This window comes from Martes martes, assembly GCF_963455335.1.
Source record: "Martes martes genome assembly, chromosome: 4".
In the NCBI taxonomy this organism is placed as follows: domain Eukaryota; kingdom Metazoa; phylum Chordata; class Mammalia; order Carnivora; family Mustelidae; genus Martes; species Martes martes.
Window position 1 is genome coordinate 4,586,325 of NC_137891.1, and position 14,887 is coordinate 4,601,211.

The 14,887-nt window shown below is 52.9% G+C and overlaps 1 protein-coding gene across 1 annotated transcript in view; it reads left to right on the top strand.

Moving 5' to 3' along the window:
• COL22A1 (collagen type XXII alpha 1 chain) overlaps positions 1 to 14,887 on the top strand; it is a gene marked incomplete at its 5' end in the record, with an annotated part of 228,133 nt that overhangs the window by 187,721 nt on the left and 25,525 nt on the right. Inside the window, 4 exons of the mRNA XM_080800193.1 lie at positions 1,707 to 1,760; positions 5,050 to 5,103; positions 9,528 to 9,581; positions 13,666 to 13,719. Coding sequence (XP_080656319.1) covers positions 1,707 to 1,760; positions 5,050 to 5,103; positions 9,528 to 9,581; positions 13,666 to 13,719 — 216 coding nt within the window. The remainder of the gene's footprint in view (positions 1 to 1,706; positions 1,761 to 5,049; positions 5,104 to 9,527; positions 9,582 to 13,665; positions 13,720 to 14,887) is intronic.

Genomic DNA, 14,887 nt, shown 5'->3' on the forward strand with positions numbered 1-14,887 from the left:
CCCAATGTACTGTATGGAATTTAATTACAACATAGCTAGGTTCCAGGGTACAGGGTGCTGGGGGGGTTGGCAAAATTATATAGAAGAATCTAATAGAAACTCCATTGTTGTTCTGGGTTTGAACTAGAGGTGGAGGTTCCCAGCAGCAGCCCAACCAGGGAAGCATGAACCTTGAGCTATGTATGCACGTATTATCAACATCCTTTATTTCTTAACATTTACTGGCTCATTACCTGGGGAAGAGGTAGAGGCAAATCTAATTGCATCTTATCCCTGGGGAATTTATCTGACATGGCACATAAGACCTATCTTCCATAGCTGTATCAGATTTCCTTGAGGTCCATGGTACAGCCATTTCTGTAGCCCTAAAACTTGGCCAGCACTTGGTATGACATAGGCACTCCGTAAGTGTATGTAAAAAACCTAAAAGCTGCTGGATAGGTATCATCAGTAAGGTACTGCGAGATCTTGCTTATTTGTCCCCCCATACTTCGTCCATATCTGCAATGCTTGCGGTCTTGGGCAGGCCAATAGACCCACCACTGTTGTGAGTGTCTGTGATAACAGAGAACACTTTAGGGAAAGCCCTTAGAGAGTGCCAGTGCTGGCTGGCTCTTTCTATGTAGGACCTTACTGAGTCCTCTCAACAATTCAAGTGAAATAGGTCCTCTCTTTCTCTCCAGTGCACAAAGGATCTGAGAGACGCAGAGGAGTAAAATAAAGTGGAGAAGCAGGATATGGACCCAGGATCTGGCTCTGGGAGGGTGCACCCCAACCGACACACTCTGTTCTGTGCTAAGCACACTGCAGGCAATGCCTCCTAACCCTCCTTACAGCCTGGGCAATCATGTCACTTCTCCCCTTTACCGACGAGGAAACTGACGTTAAACCTCTTCTACCACTTGCCCAAAGCTAGAAAGAAGCAGTGTATTGGTTCGTCTAAAGACTCTCTGCCCCATCTGCCAGCCAGCCCAGCTTTTCCTTTACTCATTTATTTAAGAACGAGTGAGCCCCCGCTAGCTCCAAGGCACCGTTGTCGTTCCCAGTAAAGCAAATAATCAACGAACCCTAGGATGTCAGAGGCAAAGGCTAGGAAGGGCATAAAGGCGTTATTAGGAGGGGCAGGGACTTGGGTTTTCAATTTGGGAGGCAGGTAATTTCTCACTGAGCTGGGAGGAGGGCAGGCTATGAGCTCTGAGCCCAGGGGGACTGGATTGCAGGCAGGGGGAGCAGCCCTGGAGAGAGCCCGCAGGGAGGGGGGCAAGTCTGGGCTCACTCTGCTGTACTCGCCTGTGTAGAGCTCCTTCTTCCTGGATCTCTCTGTGCATTTCCCATCCTTGAGCTGACACAACCACGTGCCTTCCCTATTGACCTGGACCATAAATCCAGTCATTTGTTTTTGCCTCTGTCCCTAAATGTTCTCTGATATTAGCTGAAAACGTCCACTCTGAAGTGCGACCCTGTCCCATTGTCCTAGGGATGACTGTGGATGCTCTGGTCCTTTGTGCAATGTGGCTGCCGTGCTCCCAGCATCTTTCTGTTCCCAGAGGCCAGCCCTGCCTGCTGGGGAGGGCAGAAGCCCCCGGGAGTACTTAGGGTTCCAGCTGCTGGGGAGGGGCTCGGCTCGTACCTTTGTGCTCCCCGGGCTCTGGGCACAAAGAGACACTCATGATTCTGCCGCTGACGTCCCGCTCTGTCATCCTCAGGGAGCGGACGGAGTTGCTGGCGCTGCTGGCCCTCCAGGAGTCCAAGGGCTGCCGGTAAGTTCCTTGCTGGACCGGACCTGCCTTGAGTCTGTTTGGGCGTCCCAGAACCCAGGTGTGTGCCAGCCCTGCCCCGGGCCTCCCCACCTCCGTGGCTCACTCACACCCAGTATTCAGCAAGGGCCTTGCAAGGAAGCCGCAGGAGGGGCTGCTTTCTGTTGGTGCCCTGGTGTCTTGCCTCAAACATACAGGTTTGGACGAATGACGTGGCGATCTGTGATTCCAGGATTCCGTTAACAACCAGCTCACCCAGGCCCCAGCCAGTGTGGTTCTCTCCCGACAGGGAGAGGGGAGTGGAGAGGCTGGCGCTGACCCACACCGAGGCTACGGCATGCCTCCCAGGCACATCGGGCAGGAGGACCCCCCTGTTAGCCAAGTGTTCCAAAGAGGGAAGAGAAGTAAGAAAGGGGTCACACTCCAAGCTGGTTGGTGAGCAGGTCAGCCCTGCCCAGGGATGTCTGGACTCCAGTGCCAAGAGCACTTGAGGGAGCCGCTGGGACAGCTTCCCCCTCCTGGGACTAGGAGGACAAAGCCCAGTGGGACTGGGTCTCTGGTCCAAAGCCACACAGGAAATCAGTTCCAGGTCCAGAGTGAAGTCAGCTGGGAAACTCCCAACTCCGTGTTCTTCCCTCGGTTCCACATTGACCCGCGGTGTGGGGTGGTCGGGGTGGGCCGCAGGGGTGTTGAGGTTGAAAATTCCCAGCCACGTGGATGGTCTTTCCTTCCTCATCTGGCCAGTCCTGTCCAAGAAGCCCACCTGCTGTTTACCGATTCTCAGACAGCAAAGGATCTCCCCAGTAAAAACCAATGGACTAAAACCCAAACAAACAAATAAAACAAATGAACTGTTGGCCCAAGGAGAATCAGATGTGGGACCCAGACAGGAATCCTCAGGTACTTGGGAATCAAACTGTATTGAATGAGACATCGATTCTGTCGTGGGGGACCCTGAGGCAAGCGACAGCCAGGCTTGGAGCTGTCTGGGGTCCCGTTACTTCACTGTATACAACTAACCAGAATATCCTCCAGATCTTCTTAGCGTAAGTAACGAGTGTTGGTAGTTAAAAAAAGAAATAAAGAACGCTAACTGGGATGAGGTTAAAAAAAAAGAAAGATACATACAAACTGAAAACATTTCCATTATATTTTGAATTGGAACATACAATCCAGGACCCGATCTTTTCAACATGGAATGACAACCTTCCTTGACTTTGGGTCCTCAGCGTGGGATCTCATGTCATTATCCTTGTGACAGGAATATCTCCCCAGTCACTATTTGCTGCCCTGCTTAAGCATGGTTTGAGAATATAACAGCACCTGTGGGACGATTTGAATGTGGAATCCTGGATCCTGGATCATTAGGATGTTTTTTCCTAACCTTTCATACCTATCCTGCCACAGCGGTCTGGATCGTGAGTCGTCCTTATAACGTATTTTTTAGTCCTCACTTAAAGATCATTCTTTTTCTTTGTCCACCTAAGTTTAATGGGGTTGCCTAATGAATAATTAAACTGTGTAATTTCCATAGCAAACTACGACTTCCACAATGCAAACAGGTTTAAGAACAAACATGTGGACCCCTTGTGCATCCTCTGATAGAAGCAAAAAATTCCTAAACAGTAAATATGTCCGTGTCATGGGCCATGTGGTCTCTGTTGGAAAAACTCAGCCCTGCTGTGGTAAGGCGAAGTCAGCCACAGGTCAACAAAAGGCTTCTGATAAAACTTTATTTGCAGAAACAGCAGAGGGCTGCCGTTTGCTGACCAACGGTGGCTCCATCCCTGGGGTCTTTGGAAGAGTAGACATTCAGGAAGGAATCCGGGGAGCTCTATTATCCGTATTCAAAGATCCCTAATGATGACTGAGTACTTGTCCCATGTGGACCCAAAATATCTCCTTGGTTGCACGTTTGTAGGTTCTGTGAAATGGGAGGTGGTGGATGGTTTTGCTTTCCTGTTGTTATTTCATGTTGGTCTAAGTGGCGCTGTGTCCAGGCAACCTCAGATATCATGGGTTGTCACGTTACAGAGACGCAGGGCATACCAAATTGTTGTCAGGGCAAACGCGGGACCTGAGCATTCCAGTTTCTAAAGTTAAAGAAAACCCTTCAACATGACTGCATCAAGTGCTACTCCTTTTGAGAAAACATTTTAACAAAGGAGTAGTCAACCCCCAACCTCGACGTGGTCTAATCGTCATCCATTCCCAGGGTGATGAGAAAAGTTCTCATCTCTTCATGACGTGTGACTATTATCTTCCGTTTTCTTCAGGGTGGAAATAAAACTCAGTTGTGGAGTTTTTACCGAGTTTAGGTAACACTTCATAAAGGAAGTGTGCTTTGGGTCTCCCGAATGGACACTTTTGACGGGATGATATATAAGATCTGCATAAAGGTGAATTAAATGTCAAAGTAGTTTTGCTTTTTGCTTTTTTTGCAAGAAGCTAACATCACAACCCTTACGAATATGTCACTTGGTGTGGCCTGTAGATGAGAATGTAAAACCTGATGCCAGCATTTTATTGCAGAAGGAACAGTGATGGGAGAGATTGTGAAGTCGTCAGGGCCTCTGATTATGGTAGAGACACAGATGACGTCAGAATGTCCATCCAGATAGAAGTGATGGCACCGATGATGTCATCTGATGTAGTAGCCTTGGTTGGCAGTGACGTGCATCTTTGGTGAATAAAATGGAGAAAGAAGTATGAGTTAGTGCGGTTGGGCAAACAGTCTTTGAAAACACAAGCTCTGTATCATGGGGGAAAGACATACTAAAAGCGACCTACCGATGGTAAAAAGTTTGGAATCCTCCAGACAAGAGGATGGTAATAATAGACTGTCTGTTCAGGTACTGGTCACCTTTTCACTTGCTTTGGGTCCTGTGTGCACAACAGCCCCAGATGCTCTGGTCTTGGGCCGCATGATGAGGAACCGAATTTCAGGCAGTGTAGGGACAGAGTGTAGAGCTGGACCCAAGTCTTGTGGACCCCCAAACCTGAATATCTTCTCCCCCTAGACTTTTCCTACTTTAATTCCCCCCGAGTCTATGTCATACAGCCAAAATGAGCCCCTGTCTGCCCACCCACCCACGTGATTGTGCTCTGTCCGGGGCACCTCCCTGTGGGGGGTAGGGAGGGAGACGTGCCTAGAAAGCCAAGAGGCGGAAGCACCTGTTGCTTCCCACCAAAGACCCCTTCCAGCCCATGAAGGCAATTCTACGTGAAATCACGTACTTCCAGAAAAGCCGATCTGAGATTTAATGGTGTTTTTCTGTCTTGGATCTTTTAGGGGAAGGAAGGTCCTCCTGGCCCCCAAGGCCCATCTGGATTACCCGGAATCCCAGTAAGTGGCATTACAAAAACAAACAAACAAACAAACAAACAAAAAATGCCTGGTTTCTCCACTACAAAAATGGGCAAACAAATCTATTTTTGTTTGTTAAACAAACTGTTAAAACAATGCATGGTTTTTAGGGGAGTTTCCAGTGCTCCAGAAAGTGAGGATAATCCCTAACCAAAGCCAAGTACGGTTTTGGTTGGGGTCAGTGTAAACCCCATTGTCTCATGCAACAGGTGTTGCTGACTTGTGTAGATAGCGTTTCCTGCTGTCCACACACACACGTCCATGTAGGTACAGAGTTGAGCTAGCCCACGCACACATGTGCACAGCTCTGACGATTCTCTCTGATGATAGAAACAGCTCCTGCTCCCCACACTGATGTTAAATGTTCATGAGCTCATTAAATTTTACATACACTCTACCCCATAAATATACCATAATATATGTGATCACTCCTCTGTTGCCACAGAAATCACACGGTTATTGGAAAAAGACTGTAATAAGCTAGTTCGCATGCCTGGTGCTTTCCCGTTTTCTGTACGATGGTCCAGAAAGGTGGGGTCTACTTGTCGGGCACAATATTGTCTGAGGTTCTTGATACATAACTGCCAAATTACTTTCTATAAATACTGTTCTGGACTTTTACATCCAATAAACCTCTCCGTGGGGGGAGCTCTTCACGGTGTTACTAATAAGACGGGCGCAGAGAGGCCACGTGCTACCTTCTCCGTGGAGTATGAATCCCTGTGGGGCTTGTGGTCTGGCCTGGGCCGACTGCTGGGGCCGCTACGGGCCACAGCCCCACACCCCTGCCCTGCGTAACGGTGTGTTTTATTGGAGACGTGCTGGCTTCCTTCTGGTTCCTAAAATGCTCTGCATCCTCGCCTCTCCCTACCACAGAACTTTGGCACATGCCTTTCTGTCTACCCAGAATGCCCCTTGCCCCTTCATCACGTCTTGCACCAGTAGATGCCTTTGGTTCTTCCCACTTATCTCAGGCATCAGCCCTAGGAAGTTTTCTCTGCTCCCCCGCCCCCCCTCCCCCCAGGCTAGGGCAGGCTCTCCTAGTTTCTTTTTCTTTTTCCTGAGTGCCTATCTCAGCTGTTGTCACATCTTTATTGGTGTAATGGTTTGATCAGTGACCACCTCCTCCATTATTCATTGATCGGTTTGCTCATTCAGCAAACTCTGTTTAGGAGCCTGCTGTTTGCCAGACCCAGGGACATTATGGTGGAGTGCCTGCTAATCAGGGCGATGCTCTAGGTCTTGGCTCCTGGAAGACCAGGTTTTTGCTTCCCACACATAATGAACACCCAGCAAATATTAATTACAGAAACAGGTGGATGAACGAACTGCTGTGGGAGAGCCCTTCCTCCTAGAGTATCTGACAAGTGCCCCACCCGGCGAGGAGGCATTCCACGGGCACCATCGGTAGTGCTCCCTACAGCCACGCGCCCCCGAGGTTGAGTAAACTGTGCGGGGTGCTCGGACCTGAAAACACGGGCTGGGATGTGAAACCCCTTTGGTCTAAACTGCAGCCCAGTAGCCTCGCCTGTTCAGGCAGCTGGGAAGAATTGACTGATTTCATTCCAGCGGTGGTAAAGCTAGGGAGAGAAAATCCGGGTTTGGCTTTTGTGCTGACCCCTTATCACTGAAGTCCTCGGGCTCAGGAGAAGAGAGACCTGGCCTTTGCTGTGACTGTGCATACGATGCCGACCCCGTGCTGGGGCTGAGACCTGAGCCAAGCCTGGGTGTGTGCCTCCCTGGTGCCCATGAATGGACCCTGCGTTCCTGTCCCTCACCCCACCCCCACTCCCAGCCACTCTGAACTGCTTTGCTCCTTTCACAGCATTCCTGTCTCAGAAACGCTCTCTCCCCCTCTGCCCGGACAGTAAGACCCATCAGAGCTTTCCTGTGCACGGTGCTCACCGCCCGGCAAGCCCCATGCAGGGAGCTCTCCGCACGTTAATGCATATATCCCATGCCTTGGGCCCCCTCAGCCGCTCATCCCAAGGTCCCGGCTGGACGTTCTGTTCTCCAGGAGGCACCCCGAGCCTCCCCAGTGGCTTAGGTAGAACTCCGTGCTGTGTTCCAGGAGCCCTCAGCCCCTGGGCCGTCACAGCACTGAGGGCGTGCAGCCCCACACACCTGTTCATGTCTGTCCACCTGTGCCACCCCTCGCCAGCATAGCACCAAGTACTGACCCAGGCCAGCGTTCAAGGTACCGGACGGACCCAGCCCTCATCCCTGCCGGCGTGCAGCCTGGGGTCTCATGGAGAAGCCAAAGAGAAAAGGAAGCAACCACTGACACAAGATGTGATGTGCTTGTGACGCAGGGGGGCCTAGGGGGCCACAGAGCCCAGGGGCGGATACCCAAGCCAGATCCGGAGGGGTAGCTGGGGAGCTGACACTCAAGGGGAGTGTTCAAGGTCAAGTAGGCTAGGCGAGGAAGGATGAGAAAGGGCAGGAAGAAGGCATTTCGGGTAAAAGGAGCAACTTATAAACGACCCAGACGTATTTCCGTACAGGAACGGGTTAGAAGAAATGCTGAACGTGAAGAAGTGGCTTCCACGGCTGGGAGGGGCTGGGAGGGGCGCAGTGAAACCTTTCGCTGGCCCTCACTGAGCACCCACATGAGCTTTCCCAAAGTAGAATAACACACCCTATCTTTTCTTAAGCGTCAGCTATGCACCACGCTCTGTACCAGAAAGACCCTCTATATTCCTCTGCCTGCATGATGTGGGAGCGTCCCTACAACTCACTGAAGGTGCAGAAACAGGCCCTGAGATGTTGAAGGTGTCAGCAGCCTGTGGGCTCGGGGCAGCCCTACCCTCCCGCAGAGCCGCGTTTCCTTCTCGCAGGATTCGACTGGCCACCCTCCGCCCACCTTTGCGTTTCCCCCAGTGGCCCTTGTGCCGCTCCCGGGGACCGCGTGTGTGCGCCAGGAGTCCTGGGGTCTCCTGCTGGCCTCCAGCCAGAGCCTGCTGGTCGGCCCCTGGTCTCCTCCTGTGGCATCGACTTTGTCTTCCACGCACGGGCCACTGTTGCATGCACGGGAAGTGGTGTCGGGAACCGGACTCTTAACTGAAAAGAGGATCAGTGCAGGAGCACCTGGGGGTGGGGGGCTCCATCGGTTGAGCGTCTGACTCAAGGTTTTGGCTCAGGTCATGATCTCAGGGTCGTGGCATTGAGCCCTGCGATGGGCTCTGCGCTGGGTGTGGATCCTGCTTGGAATTCTGTCTCTCCCTCTGCCCCTCCCCCACTCTCTCTGCTTCTCTGGGAAAAAAGAATGTGGAAGAGGATCCACGTAGCCTGACCCCCCCAGCAGCCCTGCCGGTGTAGCTGGTCAGGGCGGCTACGGCAGGAGCAGCACTCGTGGAGAGTTCAGGAGCCACTGAGCATCAGCCAGCAGTAAACTTCGATTCCTGTCCCCAGTGGCTTTCCAGCAGTGCCAAAACCCTGACGCTGAAGGCACTTGTGAGGAACCACACTCGGTTTTATGAGCACCTGCAGCAGCGGGAGCATCCCCGTGGCTGGCACCATTGACCGATGCCTGGTTTGCTCTGCAAGCAGAAGCATGAGTTCTGGGCTGCCCGGGCGACTCGGCAGGGCAGGATTGGCATCGCTTTTTAGGAGAAGGGCACTGAGGAGCCAAGCACACTAGTAACTTGCCCAACATCATATGCCTAGTAGTGCAGGCGGGGCTCGAACCTTGCCTGGTTTGACTCAGTTTCCCCTCTGCCCTGCTGCCTTGTGGCTTTCTTTTCCCAGACCCCACCCAGGGCAGGTGGCCCAGGATTGGAATCCAAGCCTGTGTGCTGTCATAGCCCTTGCACAGCATCATTCTCCCATTGGCAAAGACTCCTAAAGAATACTAGTCTCTTAGATTAACGCAAGGTTGGCTACAGGGAGGGGGAAACACAGCTAGATTTCAGGGAAAGAACGGCCAAGCGTCCACGGCCGTTCTGTAACCCACGCAGAATCCCCGCGGTCATTCTCTGAGCCCCCGTGTGTTCCCGGGGCTGTGCCCCGCGCTCTCCTGCATCCGGTCTCCTCACCATCCGAAGCCGCGTCCTTACCCCCTCATGGCTGCGTTCAGTCCAGGAGGCCCAGCCATGAGGCGCTGTTGCCCTAAGTTTGACTTCAGGAAGTGTCTAGCCCCGGGCTTCTTTAGATCAGCGGCTCTCATGATGATGCCGTTGCAAGTCACTGCTTTTCCACTCTGTGCCAGGCACTGCGGGTCTGAGATCAGAGCCGACCTGCGGTGTTGGGAAGGAACCACGCAGTCAAGCCAGTCGTCTGTGGACACGCCCCGGAGCCCTTAAGTGTGGCTGTGACCGTGCGCCAGGCGTGCGCTTCCGGCAGAACCCCGTCTTTCCTCCCAGCACCTTCGGCCGGAGATGACCTTTAATTTGATTCTCTTGCAGGGGGAAGAAGGCAAAGCGGGCAGAGACGGAAAACCTGGCCCCCCTGGAGAGCCGGTAAGGGACTCTGAACTTCCTACTGTCGTACGGGCGCACCTAGCAGTCTCTCAGCAGCAACGGGCCTGTGTCGAGGAGCTGCTGGGACGCGGGCGTAGTAACAGTTACTTCACTAATTTGTCCTGACAGCCCTGCAGTGTGAACACTGCTGTCCCCATTATACAGCCGAGAAAACCGAGGCTCAGGGAGGTGAAGCGACGGACCCAAAGTCACAGGACGGGCCGGTGACAGAATCGGAACCTGATCCCAGGGCTTCTACCTGTCCTCCGCGTTTTCTCTTCCTGCCCCGTGCAACCTCTATCCCGTTCACACGGGAGGGGAGCTGGGGCAGGTGAGCCCCCGCTGGTGTGAGAATCTAGTGCCCGGAAGCCCGTTATCCCCACAGAAACCCTGGGCTTCTCCCCCCCACCTCCAGGTATGGGAGTTTACCTTTTCTTCAATTCTGGCCCAGAGCCTGAGGGATTGTTTTGTTTTCCCTTTCTCCTTATTCTTGAATGTCCCCTGTGTGGGACACCCAGTGAGGCGGACCGCGTGCCCGCGAGCGCGTCTCCGCCTCGGTGGCTGTCGGCTGGAAGAGGGAGGGCTTTCTGCACACGCGGATCTGTGACCTCATCGTGGTCCTGCCACAGCTGGTCTCTGCTCTCCCTCCTGTGGGTTGTCAGGGCCGGTGGTGACACACGTCTGTCTCCCCAGGTCCCTTCCACAGCCTGAGGCTCGAGGGGAAGCTGGAAGGTGGTGTGTAGGGTTCGAGACCTGGCTCCCCACAGGCCCCCCAGTAGGAGACTGGTTAGTGATGGGGCGTAGCCGTTTGCATTCTAAGCAGCCCCGGGGAAGGAGGAGGATGTCCTCCAGGCACTGCCATGAACCTCCTTGGAGATACATTGATAAGTAAAAGAGCAAAGGTACAGAGCAGTGTGCTCGGCCTGGCCGGCTCTATTTTATGTAAAAGCAGGCCTTCCTGTATTTTTCTAGTGTTTGCATAATGACGGCTGGGGGCTCCCAAAACACCTCTAACTGTCGTCACCACCCGCGGGAAGGTGATTCTGGGCTGAAGGACCGCAGGGTCGCAAAGGCAAATTTGGGCTCCGTAGTGAATCGTTTTACTGTGGAGCCATGTGTAGGCATCGCTTGCTGATAACGTGTAATTTAAAATGAACTGAAATATTTTATGCCAAAACGACAACCGCAGCCAGAAGCCCCTGGCTGCCGGCGCTGGCTCCACTCCAGCCCGGCTCGGGGGCCCCGGGGTGGGTCCAGCAGAGTTTCCCAGACGCTTTTTCAATAGAACGAGAGTCCCAATAGCAACCTGGCAGAGCTGCCGGAGAGTCCCACGAGGGGAGAAATGGTAGAAGGCATCGGGCTCGTCTCACCGTTAATTTCGTCCGCGAATCCCTTTCTGACGGCACCCCTGGCCGTGACCCCCGGGGAGGTCAGAGCTGCAGCGCCCTTAGCGCCACGAGGTGGGACAACGTAAAAGTTTCTGCCGCGAGGTTTACGTCCCATTTAATTTGTCTGGTCATCAGCTGTTACGACTCATTCTGAGTCTTATGCGACTTGCCAGAAGCACCTTCTTAAACATTTCTCACCGCTCGCCAGATGCCGGAACGGGGAGACACTGCTGAGAGTGAAGGAAAGTGCTCGTGGCAGCGAGCCGAGCCTGAAGCACCTGCCAAGCCGCTGGAGGCTGAGTCCCAGCGGGCCGGCCCGTGGCGGGCACACGGCAGTTAGTGGGATGTGGATGTGGGAGGGGAGAGAGGACAGATATTTCCACCGGGTCCCCACCTCGGGCTGGGGTACTGATGCTTGCTTACGTTTTCCACGGTTATCCCCAGAAAATCCCCATGAGGCCTGGTGTCATTATTGCCCCAGATGAGGAAGTGCACAGTGAGGTTAAGTGGCCGGCCGAGGTCCCACAGCGGGTCACTGAAGCTGCCAGGACTCCTGCCCCGGAGGCTGACCCCAGAGGTCCGTATCGCAGAACTAGAAGTCAGCTTCTCGGCGGGCGTGTTATTCTGAGAGCTGACGTTTAGGGTACGGGAGGACTGGGGCCCGTGGTCTTCATTTGGTCTGTTTATGGATCACCTCCTCCAGGCAGACCTCGGGCATAGAGCAGTAAGAGACCAGGTCTGTTCTTGGCACGCAAGGGGACATCAGTCCCTGAAGAGGCAGAGCTGGTCCTGCTGGAAGAGGTGGCTCAGCAGTTCCCACCTAGAGACATTCCAGAGCGCTCCAGGCACCCATTCTGGAATCGCCGCCTGTGGCCAGTGTGAAGTCCTCTCTGTCCGAACTGCTTGGGACGTTGGCGTAGGAATGAGTGGCATCGGATCCCAAGGTAGCAGGATTTGTTGCAAGTGAGGGCTTTGGCAAGCAGCGCCAGGAAGCACCGGGGGCAGGAGGAAATGAGACAAAGAGAGAAAGCAAGCCGTGGACCTCAGGCGAGTGAGTGAGCCCCTCGGGCAGGCAGATGGGCCACGGTCGCTGGAGACCCTCTTAGAAGTCGTGAGGAGCACACTTGCCGTCCTGCTCCTACCCCGGCCAGGCTCTTCATCCGTCCAGAGACTCGAAGCCCTTTGGACATTGGGGATTGCTCCGGGAGGCAGTAACCCGCACATTAACTTGCACACCTCAGTGTCACGTACCCCGAAGGCTGATCTATGCACAGCCATCAGCCTGGGCGGGAACTGTTCAGCGCTGACAGGTGTCCTCCCGGGTGAGCCAAGGGGACTTGCCTGGGAAGAAGCATTCGCTACCGATAGTAGGTAGCTTGTCTTCATGTTGGCGTAGCCCTTCCAGTTCCTACGTGTCAGGGACGTGGATGGACAGACAGAGCACAGTAGACAGGTAGGTAGGTAGATGATGGATGGAGGACTGGTTGTGGATAGGTAGATCTGTAGACACACAGGCAATTTTTGAGTTGCCTGTTGTGTAATCTTTTTTAGGAGGCGTTTGAACCATGATTATGGTGTAGAATGATGTATGGAGACTTTGAAGCCAAAATACCCGGATTAGAACCCCAGCAGTGTGACCTTGAGCAGATCACTTAACCTCTCTATGCCTCAGTGTTTTGCCCGGCGGATAACAGCGATGCCTCCCTCACTGGGTTGTAGTGAGGACTCACCGACTTACTGTGCGAGGCGCTCGTTTTGTGTCTAGAATGGGGAAATCCCTCAAGAGTAGCTCACGTTATCGTTTTCCTGCCGGTGACTTGGACCAATGATGGCCATGTCAGTTGACTGTGGAAGGTGGGGGAGGCAAGCTAGGTGGTGCGCACCCAGTCACGGAGCCGAGGGCGACTGTGCTGAGTTGGCCACGAGAACAGATCCAGGGAAGGGAGGGGACACCCAAGATCACACAGGGGTCGAGTGCCGCCTCATCTTCCATCGGTCAGACAGGCCTGGTCACCCCTCCCTGCCCGTCCACACCCCCACACCGACCGCATCGCCTGGACCCAGCACCCAGTCTCTCACTGGCTCGTGGCTGAATCTGTTCAGGGCAGCCCCGGGACGCTGGTGGTGTGGACTTTGAATAGCCCCAGGGTCCCCATAACTTCACAGAGTTTGGACAAGCTGGGCTGGAGAAAGGAGGGGTAGACGCAGTCCTGTCCATGGCAGCTGCTGGGCGAGAAAGGCATCCTTCGGGCTCGTGAACGAAGCTGGGATTCAGGCCGGCTGTGCCGTTCATTCACTCGGTGAGGCACTACCTTCTTCGAGCCTCAGTGGCCCCTGGCGTCCCATGCAGTAGTCGATGGCTGCCCTGAGGCTCTTCTGTGAATGGGCACAGAGTCGTTCCTGACTAGGATGTCTGCATAACTCTGCATCCAGACCAGAACGCTTCTAAGGACTGTCAGGGGCCACCAGGAGCCCTGGGTGCAGAGTCCACGCCTGTGTGACCAGCACAGTCTGAGAAGCACAGTAGCTGGGTCCGCGGGGGTGATCGGCGTGCCCCGCGGTGGAGCAGAGCGCCCACGGAGGGGTCGGCCGGGGTCAGAGACTGGCGGACGGAAACGCTAACGCCGTGCGTGACGCCCAGGTGCAGAGCGGAAAGATCCTTATAACGGTCTCACCAAGCTCTTCTTTACTCTCAGGGCAAAATGGGAGAGCCAGGTCTGCCGGGACTGGAGGGAGCCCGAGGCCCACCTGTAAGTGCCAGTGCGCGCGTGTGTGCGTCTGCGTGTGTGTCTGTGCGTGTATGCGTCTGTGTGTGTGTCTGTGCGTGTGTGTGTCTGTGTGTGTGTGTGCGTGCACGTGCACGTTGTCCGTGGTAGAACGCAGCCGTCAGCCCCGCGGCTCGTGCACTGTGCCCACCCAACCCCGGATTTCCAGAAGCCCCTCTCTTCCAAGGCATCAGTGCTCCTACAGAGTAATAAATTCAGTTCTTCCAAGAGCGTGGCTGCGAAACGTATTTTCAAAATTGCAGCCGTTGTTGCCACGTTGTTATTCTAAGTATTCTTTGTTCTTAACCTATTTGGTATGATTTTGATGGGCTTTTTCTGGATGATGGGACCTAAAAATGAATCATAGTTCTGAACACTTTCCATGGCTAAAGGTCTCCCCTCCCCAGTTATAAAAGTAACCCATTCTCATTGTATACCAATGACAAGGGTGGTAATAATACAAAAATAATAAGAAAAATAATGTTACGGAGAATAATATAGAGTTACTTGGAACTCTGAACACGGAGGTAAAGCTCTGTTAACATTTCCATGTATTCTATCTAGATCTTAGGAATGTGTGCATGAAGTCTGTATGAATTCTCTTTCCTCTGTATGAATTCTGACATTTCTGTTTATATGTCAATCTATTTCCAGCTGCCAGGCTTGTCATGTACATATAAACATACATAGATGGTTTTTCTGTATTTTCTGTATTTTGGGGTTGGTTTTTGTTTTGTTTTGTTTTTTACTAAATGCTTACTTTTTCATAATTGAAAAATTGTTTACATAATTCCATAAATTTGTTTTTAGAAAAAATATATTCTTTGTTGTGACAATCCTAAAACCCACTTATCTGGCAAGAAGTAGGAGACCAAAGTGCCCCTTCTATTTCCTTAATGTATTTTCTTGTGAAAATCAGTAACTCACCAGGCTAGCATTCGGTAAGAAGGAACTGAAACCCAGAAATCAATGTCCTGTTTCCTCAATCTCCTTGCCTTTCACCTGGTTGTGCTAGGAGAGCGAATCTAAGAATGGGGACTACTACTTCCTGTGGTGGAATGAAAATACAGAATTAGTGATTATTTTTGTTGGGTTTTTTTTTTGTTATTTATTTATTTTTTTAATGGTGGTTCCTGGCTTTTTGGAGGAGAGG